General features: G+C 48.4%; 1 protein-coding gene across 1 annotated transcript in view; it reads right to left on the minus strand.

The window, feature by feature from the left end:
* Nucleotides 1-9960, minus strand: part of LOC103086179 (myosin-8) — a 101965-nt gene that overhangs the window by 12678 nt on the left and 79327 nt on the right. The window contains 6 exon segments of the mRNA XM_007457859.1: nt 701-866; nt 1242-1437; nt 2123-2148; nt 3186-3304; nt 3394-3414; nt 3417-3519. Of these exon segments, the coding sequence (XP_007457921.1) occupies nt 701-866; nt 1242-1437; nt 2123-2148; nt 3186-3304; nt 3394-3414; nt 3417-3519 (631 nt within the window).

Raw genomic sequence — 9960 nt, forward strand, 5'->3', positions numbered from 1 at the left:
AAACTGTGGAGAAAACACATAGAATCATGGTCTCGGAAATAGAAGGGGCTTTCGGGGGCATTGGGTCTGGTCTAGTTTTGTAGGTCAGCAGTCTGAGATCCTAAGGGATCTAGTGACAGGATCAAGGACACAAAGCCATGTAGAGACAGAATCCATGGAAGATATGTTCTATGGAAGAGCAGGGAGCTTAGCAGCCCAGGGAGCCCTCTGTTCTCAAGAGCAAGGCTTGGCTGTGACTGTGCCTTACATTGGGGGAGTTTGGGTCTCAGGGTAAACTGAGTAGATGTGAGGATTTTATGGGGCAGCGGGAAGGAGGAGGCTGTGGCCAAATGGGGGAGGGGTGGCCAGAAGAGAAGGGGGACTGTCACACACCTGTTGGGGGGAGAGAGCTGGGGACTGTCACACACCTGTTGGGGGGAGAGCTGGGGACTGTCACACACCTGTTGGGGGGAGAGAGCTGGGGACTGTCACACCCCTGTGATGGGGAGAGAGCTGGGGACTGTCACACCTGTGATGGGGAGAGAGCTGGGGGCTGTCACACACCTGTTGGGGGGAGAGAGCTGGGGGCTGTCACACCCCTGTGATGGGGAGAGAGCTGGGGACTGTCACACCTGTGGTGGGGAGAGAGCTGGGGGCTGTCACACACCTGTGATGGGCGAGAGCTGGGGGCTGTCACACACCTGTGATGGGGAGAGCTCACCTTGCAGACTTTTGTTCTCCGGTCTCAGTGTCTCTAACTGACCCACCACCTGCTCGTAGGCATTGCGCATCTTGAAGATTTCAGTACTAAGTGACCTGGACTCTTTCTGAGCAGCTTCCAACTCAGCTTGACTCTCATCCAATTTTTGTTTCCACCCTGCGAGGACCTAGGAGGTGACAGAGGGACACGTGAGAAGCCGAAAGGGCCAGGGACTTGGATGAGTCATACCAACAAGGGCCATCAGCAATGACAAGGTTGGACCCTTCTATCCTTAGGGACCAAAGAAACAGGGTCAGCCCCAAACTCAGGGGTTCCAAACTCTGATATCACTACAGAGATCTGCTGTATTCTTGAAAGATATGTTGATCTCAAAGTAAGTTGAATTAACTTTAACGAAAAATAAAATTCATTTTGGAGGGACTGTCACAAAAGTAAAGAGACAGCGCAAAGCCCCAAACCCTCCACACTGGGAGTTGATGCTCGAGGGCCTCCCCGAAGGTGTGCATCTCACACATCTCTTGCATTGCGGCTGCCGTCAAGCGGTGGGGAAGGACCTTATCGAGTTCCTCTGCTTCTTGTTCAGGCAGGCGCAGGTGGTGTTGGCCTGCTCCAAATCCAGCATCAGGTCGTCCACCTCTCCCTGGAGCCTCTGCTTGGTTTTCTCCAAGGAAGCACACTTGGAGCTCACAGTCTCTGTGTTTTCCTCTGCTTCCTGGAGCCTCTGGGCCAGTTTTTTCCTAAGAGAACCAGGTTTGTTGTTGTTGACAAAGGTGGACCATTTCAGAAGTAATTATCAGATCAGAAGGGAATTGAGCCATCTATAAAGGACTGGAATTTGATAAGACCTGGAGTTTCCAAGTTAAGGTATTTTTGTTTCAACCAGTGTTTCCCAACTTGAATCACTCCCTTGCTGCCTTCACAAACCTTGCTGTAGCAGTATATCTGTTTTATTTACTTCATTTTTTAAAAAGTTGACTCCTTTATTTAAATATATTTATTTAAATGGAAAACCATTAACATTTGCCATAAACAGAAGATAACCATAATAAATGCAATGGAGGTAAGGCGGTGTTACCACCTTCTAGTGCGGTACTTGGCTGCTGTGCCTCTGTGTCTGAGGCCTACTCTCTGCGTCTTAATGAGGAAGGTACACCAGTGTTAGATTATATTCAAAGTGAGAACTTTTCCTTATTTAATCAGAAGAATTGAAGTAGAATTGGAAAGGGAATAATTTTCTCACTACTTAATGCAGTGTTATGGAGTACTGTGACCATGAAAACCCCAAAAGCATCTTTTGGTGTCACCAGTGGGCTGTGTCCCCACCCGGGAACTCTGACATGAGCTATGCCGTTTCCACAGCTCTGCCACCTCTTCCCAAGCAGGAGGGGGACATGCCCAGAGGCCTCCATCACTCACTCCCACCTGGTCGGGAAGACAATGTAGGTCTCCTTATAATGGTCACAAAATACTTTCTGGTCAACCCAGTGCAATAACTCATACATTTTTATCCTTTTAAAGACACAAGTAAACAACAAAACTTTGCCCAGGAAGGAAAGCTTAGCTGTATCCTGGCCAGAGAACAGCCTTGCTCCTGTAATGGACCTTCTCAGGTTCTGGTTCTCTCCATTCCCCCTGCCTCCATCCAGTCCACCAAATACCCCTACCCTATAATAGGAAGATGGGAGACAAATATAGCACTTCTCTTTTGGAAGGGGCAGATGGAACTTGGTGGAATTCCAAGAGACTGCCCTGTAAGTTTTAGCTGGCACATGGTAACCTCAGAATTACACTCATGCAGGTTTGCGGACTTCCGGATTCCTATTCTAGTGCTCGAACACCCATCAACAGCATTTACTAAGCACCTACTGTGTGCACTGTTCTGTCTGCTGTACTTACCGTTTACCGTTACAGCGGGGAAAAAGAATTCTTGCCCTTTAGAAGTTTACAGGTTAGTGGGGAGACATGAATTATAAACATAAATAGCTTGATATTGACGTCAAGGAGGTGATAATGGTGTTCATGTTTATGCAGATGTCCCAAGGGTGCTCCAAATGTGGTCTCTTGGAGGAGGGGGGCTTAAATGTGGGTGTTGTAGCTGGTGATACACAAAGAGTGATGAAGGAGAAAGAGGAGGGCCTTTCAAGGGGCTGGGATGAATTGCTGGGCAGAGTGAAAGAATGCACAGAGGCAGAGATGCCCAAGCTAGTACAGTGATGGGGAGGGGATACCCCTGGCTGGGGAGGGGCATTTATCAGCCCCTCCAGTGGGGCACAGAGGAGCTCTGAGGATGGAGCGCCCTGGTAGAGCTTTCTATCTCTGAAGGAGATCCAATGCCAAGGTCCTGTAACCTCCAAGAACAGGTTCCTTCTACTACAAGTAAGAGAGGAGCATCACACTTCATGATGCAGCAGTGCCCCCAACCGGCCTGGTGACTTCTCAGGTTCTACCTGACTCTGCCTTCCTAAACAGAGGCAACCATCCTTACCTTGGTTTCTTCTTCTAGCTGCCTCTTAAGCTCCTCCAGCTGCTGGGTGAGGGCCTGCTTGCTTTCGGTTAGCTGTGAAATCAGAGCCGCCTTCTCTTCCACTTGGTGGCTCAGCTCCCCTGGCAAACAGATGTGGCCCCACGTCAAAGTTTGGACCACCCTCTCCCACTGCCCAGTGGTCCCACCACCGGGCCCTGCCCATCCTCACCATTTTGGGTCTGCAGGCTTGCCTTTGCGTGTTCAGATCATGGATTAACTGTGTCTGTTGGTCATCCTTGGCCTTGACTTCATTAAATTGGTCTTCCACAGTCCGGCACATTCTTTCCACTTTACTCTTTAAAAAGAAAAGAAAAGAAAAGAAAAAGCCAACATGAATGGAAAAAATGGGTCCCTGGTGCCCAGTATTGAACTGTTTGACAGTTTAGCTTCTCATTAGGTAAAATAAGAATGAAGATACAGAACACATAAAGGTCAGTTTAAAAAATTGGTCATTTCAGGTTTTCTTTATTTTTATGTGTGATTGCTGCTTATTCACCAATATCTTGGACCATCAGCTTTTAATAGATAAGTATTTACTGGTTTTTAAACAAACCTTTGAGAAGATGACACTCAAAGGAACCATGGGATCTTCTTACAGTATAGTAATTTTTTTTTTTTTTTGCGCGGTACGCGGGCCTCTCACTGTTGTGGCCTCTCCTGTTGCGGAGCACAGGCTCCGGACACGCAGGCTCAGCAGCCATGGCTCACGGGCCCAGCCGCTCTGCAGCATGTGGGATCTTCCCGGACCGGGGCAAGAACCCGTGTCCCCTGCATCGGCAGGCGGACTCTCAGCCACTGCGCCACCAGGGAAGCCCTGGAACTCACTCTTAACAAAGTTAGAACAGGATTGGAGCTTTCGGAACCCAAAGACCTACATTCAAGTCGATGCTAGTGATGAAGATGATACTAGCAGCTAACATTTTACTGAACACCCTCTACGTGCTGAGCTTTCCACGCATTCCCTCAGAGGTAGAGCTTTCCATGCAAACCCTCCGAGGTAGAGCTAATTGTATCTCCGTTTCACAAGGTGGGGACTGAGGCTTCATGAGTTAAGTGGCTCACTCAGCATTCCAGATTCATTTGGAATGGGCTGAGATCTGAACTCAGGGATTCTGGCCCTAGAGTCGGAACCCTCAACCCCTCCCTGCATCCTGTGTACACCCCATCTTGCCTGCGCTTGCTTCCACAAGTAATCAATGTTAGGGCGTAGTAATAAAATATCCTCACGTCGTCTGCTTGCTGCTCCAGCCTGACTTTTATTTTGGTGAGACCACTGGCTTTGTCATCTTCAACCTTAAGATCATCCAATGTTTGCTGATGGGCTTCCTGCAGAGATTTCTTCTCTTTGGTCAGTTTGGAAACGTTTTCTTCAAGTGCTGTCATTTCTTCTGAAAGATTCTTTACATAAGAGAGTATCAACACCAATTGAAAGTTCAAACAATTAAACCAGAAGCTTCTGGCAAAGGCTATTTATTCTTTTTTTTTTTCCTTTTCTTTGACTTTTTTGTTTTTTGGCCACTGCTTCTTTGCCTCCCCAGCAGGTGCTCACTGTGTTGGCTGCATCATCCTGAAATTGGCAGCCTCTGGGTTTTTTCAGTCCTCACTGGCCTGTCACAGAGCCTCAAACCCTCCCCTTAAGGCTGATTCCTTTAAAGAGGGTGTTATATGGTACAAGGAAGGACACTGATAAATGCAAATATGCCGCCTCTGGAAGGAACACAGCAGTCTATATTCATCGCAGTACATCCGTGGAGATTTGTTTATTACCTGACCCGGGGTTTAGAACGAGGCGGCAGGGGGAAGAAGTACAGGCATGAGGTGCTATTGCAGGAAAATCCAGAACAGGAGTCCTGTGTGTCAGGAAGCAGGACAACGGCACCAACCGCAGAGATTTTAAGGCGTTCAATTGAACTTTTCTCCATGTATGACGCTCTGCCAGATCAGAGGTGGTAATTCCTGACCTATGGGCCAAATCTGGCCACATAATAGTTTACAACTTTTGAATAAAAGTTGAAAAAACATGAGATTTCATGTAAAATCTGGGATGTCTGGTTTCTCAAGGAAAATTGGAAGCTCTGGCAGTGCTGGACTCACATTGCCACCGGGCACCAGCTGGCTGGTGCGAGGCCCTGGCTGCCACCTGGGGGCAGGGCAAGTGCTCTCCAGTTAGCCGCAGTCCGCACCCCTCCCTATCACCTCCCTGTCAACGCCCGGTTGTCTGTCCCACACTGACGTGGGTCATCTCACACCTGGCCAACCTCATCCTTGCCTCTGTCTCACTGGCAACCATTATGATGTGAATCATGGATTGTGTTTTTCATTTATTTTTGTAAAGTGTATGTGATTTTGTGTGTGTGTGATTTTAGTCTACATAAATGGTACCATGCTGTATATTTCTTTTTCTTCCTTTGTCCTCTTTTACATCCATCTTGTTGCCCTGATGGCTGTGTAGTATATCCTGCCGTGCGTCCTCTGCCCCGCACCTCTCCGTCCGTCCAGGGTGGACCCCGATCTTGCCTCCAGCACCCCCCACCACAAACCACACTGCCACAGACACCATCATACATGTCCCCTCGTGGACCTGGCAGAAGAATTCCCTGGTCTGTATACCCAGGAGCAGAATCACTGGGTTGAAGGATTCTTTTTTTTTTTTTTTTTTTTTAATAAATTAATTTTTTAATTTATTTTTGGCTGTGTCGGGTCTTCGTTGCTGTGCACGGGCTTTCTCTAGTTGTGGCGAGCAGGGGCTACTCTTCGTTGCGGTGCGCGGGCTTCTCATTGCGGTGGCTTCTCTTTGTTGCAGAGCACGGACTCTAGGCGCAGGGGCACAGTAGTTGTGGCATGCGGGCTCAGTAGTTGTGGCATGCGGGCTTCAGTAGTTGTGGCTCGCGGACTGTAGAGCGCAGGCTCAGTAGTTGTGGCGCACGGGCTTAGTTGCTCCGCGGCCTGTGGGATCTTCCCAGACCGGGGCTCGAACCCGTGTCCCCTGCATCGGCAGGTGGATTCGTAACCACTGCGCCACCAGGGCAGTCCGGATGTGTGGATTCTTCATTCGACTAAGAATTTCCAGATGGCGTTCCCGAAGGCTACATCAGTCTACACTCTACCAGTAATGCACGAGGGTCCCTGTGCCTCTAACCTCCCTGCCAATCCCTGGTGTGGTCCAGCTTTCTGCCTTCTTCACCACCTGCTTCCCTCATCATCTGCCCGGCCCTGTAGGCACATTTGTCGGCTCCCCCTGTGCCACACGCTTCTCCTGAAGCATCTCTTGGCTTGTGGAGGAGGGGTTAGGGACAGAAGTTTTTGGTGCAACCAGGCAGGCAGCCGGAGTGGGGGAAGAGCCCATGGGGTCGAGAACAGGGCAGAGGCGGACTCGCTGGGATGTAACCGCCCGTCCACTGGCTCCCCTCTCACTTCCGGACAATGTTGGGTGAATGGGCTCCTTCCCCGCCTGTCTGCCCCTGGCGGGGGCTGGGCGTGCTCACCTTGCTCTCCGAGGCGTGCTTCACCTCCTCCACCTTGGTCAGGGTCAGCTCCAGGTCGTCAGTGTCTCTTCTGAGGAAGGAGCGTTTATCTTCCAGGTTCCTCTTCTTGGCAACCAGTTCAGAATTCATCCCCCCCCTCCTCTTCCAGCCTCCCGTTTAGCTCCTTCACTTTGGCCTCCAGCTGAATCTCGCTTTTGATGAGCCCCTCGCACCGTTCCTCGGCATCCATCAGGCTTTCTGTTTCCTGAAAGAACCAGATCGCGATGTCTTTTAAAAAATTGAATTTATTGAAGTATATGTGATTTACAGTGTCATGTTAGTGTCTCTGCTCTACGGCAAAGTGATTCAGGTACACACGTATATTCTTTTTCATATTCTTTTCCATTATGGTTTATTACCGGATATTGAATATAGTTCCCTGTGCTATACAGTAGGGCCTTGTTGTTTACAGATTGTTGTTTTTGTTTGTTTGTTTGTTTTGCAGTACGCGGGCCTCTCACTGTTGTGGCCTCTCCCGTTGCGGAGCACAGGCTCCGGACGTGCGGGCTCAGCGGCCACGGCCCACGGGCCCAGCCGCTCCGCGACATGTGGGATCTTCCCGGACCGGGGCACGAACCCGTGTCCCCTGCGTCGGCAGGCGGACTCTCAACCACTGCGCCACCAGGGAAGCCCCCAGATTGTTAATTTTTGATCAGCCTCTTGACTAACCCCAGAAGGGAAGGGCTTTGCCCTCCAAAAGGCCATTATCTGGACCCAACTCAAGGAATGAGTCATGGCCACACACACACACTTGCACATGTATATCATCCAAGTCCTTTTTTTATTAACCACTAAGGATGTCATCTACTTAATAGAAAATCACCTAAGCTAATCTCAAGCAAAGGCGTTCATGGCATTCATAAAGCCTCTGCAAATTTGCCACATTTGGACCCCCAGCCATTTTACTCTTCCTTCTACCAGGAGTTGAAAAACAACTCATCTACTCTGTGCTTTCACAAGCTAACTAATAGTTCCCAAACATGACTACCTTTTTAGACTCTCAACAGAAAAGTGCGCCCTGTGTCTCCTCAGCCCTGCCTCCTCAAGCCACAGAACTGAAAACTCCAAATAGACAAAAATAAGTGATGTTGTCATCACTTAATACATACATGTCCCAGAAGACTCTGTAATGAGTCTCTTGGAGTGGCCAGGATTAGCTGATTATGCTCTTAAACGTAATGGGACTGTGTCTTCTCCTACCAGAGTATTGTAAGAACTGGACACACATTTCGAGGTAAAGGATGAAGAGTCTGGCAAGAGTAGCCTCTGTGTGTGTTGAACGTGTGCTGTGTGCTGGCATTGTACGAGCATGAGCTCACCTGATCCTCCCAACGACCCTGCGAGGTGGCTACTCTCGCTGTGCCCATTTTACAGAAAACTGAGGCACAAAAAGGATGTCATCTGCCGAAGGTCACACAGCTCCCAAGTGGGGGATCTGGGATGGAAACCAAGAGATCTGATTCCAAAACCCGTTCTGCCCGCTGTGCTTGGGAAAGGGTTCCTAACAGCTGCACGTACTGACTGGGAAAGTGAAAAGGGGAGCAGTAAAATGTTGGGGGTTTATTAAAAAGGGCAGACGATAAATGTCTTAACTCTGTGAAAAGAGACCATTATGCTGCCGGAGTGTTACCTACTGGTTGTATGGTCTAATTTTCCCTATTTTTTTAATAAAAAATGCATATCTTTAAAGCATTTTTATTTTATTTTATATTTGTTATAAAGGAAATGAACAGTAATTTATGAATTACGTATATATGAAGCATTTTGAGAGTATAATTATTTTCTTGAAAATCAGGTATAGAAAATTACTCTTTCTACATTGAATTGAATGATTTAATTTTTAAAATTTCTTTCTTTCTTTCTTTATTGCCGCGCTGTGCGGCTTGCAGGATCTCAGTTCCCCGACCAGCGATTGAACCCAGGCCACGGCAGTGAGAGCCCGGAATCCTAACCATTAGGCAACCAGGGAACTTCCAGTGATGTCTTTTTATTTACAGTTTTTAAAAAGACCTGGTGCATTCTTGACAGCTTTTTATGCTGATGACAGACACATCCCCCTCATGCCCACAGCAAAATACATCTTGCTCCGCTATGGAAGACAGGGAGAAATCAGAGTGAGCAGAAATTCACTTTGCAGATGTGTTTTCCAGAGTGTTCTGAGGGCTGGCCTCCTTCCCTGGCAGGGTAGTCATGCAATATTCTGTAGGCCCACTGAGTGGCACTACTGTCTCTTGAATAGACACTGGTGGGGCCTCCTGGTCTCAGGGAGATACTTACAGACTGGACGTGCAGCTGGAGGTCATTATTTTCCTGCCCCAGGGACACCATTTTTTCCTCCAGTTCCTTCCTTTTTGCCTCTGACTTGGCAAGTTCATCTTTGGTTGTCTGGAAATCTTCCTTCATGGTGGCCCATCTCCTTCTCGGCCTCTGCCCTCCTCAGCAGGGGCTTGGTCTTGAAGAACAGGTTCATCCAGGGCCAGGGCTTGACGTTCATAAGAGATCGGATGTTGTACTGGATGCAGAAGGTGGAGTCCCTGTGCATCATTAGGACTGGGGTTAATGGGCCATAGCAAGGCCCAGTCTCCACTCCCCTGCCCCCCAGGCCCCATGACCTTCACCTTTCCCGGCCAGGTGGGAAGGAGGTACAGCCAAGCTGTGCAGATCCTATGGACTCCAGAGTCCCTTCTGCAAATGAAAAGCAGAGGAAACAGCACATGCAAATTTGGGAGGTGAGCGAGGGTCCAGGGCCACTGAGGGTCTCCCATCCACCTGGCTTCCACCCCCACTACACTACTGAAAATGCTCAGCCTAAGGTTGTCAGTGGCCTCTAATTACAATGTGATGAGCTTCTTTCATTCCCGTTTTATTGGGTCTTTCTCCTACATTTGAGTTGTTAACTCTCACCTTTTATTTTTTATGAATTTTTATTGGAATATAGTTGATTTACAATGTTGTGTCAGTTTCTGCTGTATAGCAAAGTGAATCAGTTATGCATATACATATATCCACTCTTTTTTAGATTCTTTTCCCATATAGGTCATCACAGGGCACTGAGTAGAGTTCCCTGTGCTATACAGTAGGTTCTTATTAGTTGTCTATTTTATAATATATAGTAGTGTGTATATGTCAGTCCCAATCCTTTTGCCCTTGATTCCCTGATAAGACAGTTTTCCTGTTTCACTGTGTTTTGCCGTATGGGCTCCTGCTTCCTG

This window comes from Lipotes vexillifer, unplaced genomic scaffold, assembly GCF_000442215.2.
Source record: "Lipotes vexillifer unplaced genomic scaffold, Lipotes_vexillifer_v1.1 scaffold611, whole genome shotgun sequence".
Taxonomy (NCBI): Eukaryota; Metazoa; Chordata; class Mammalia; order Artiodactyla; family Lipotidae; genus Lipotes; species Lipotes vexillifer.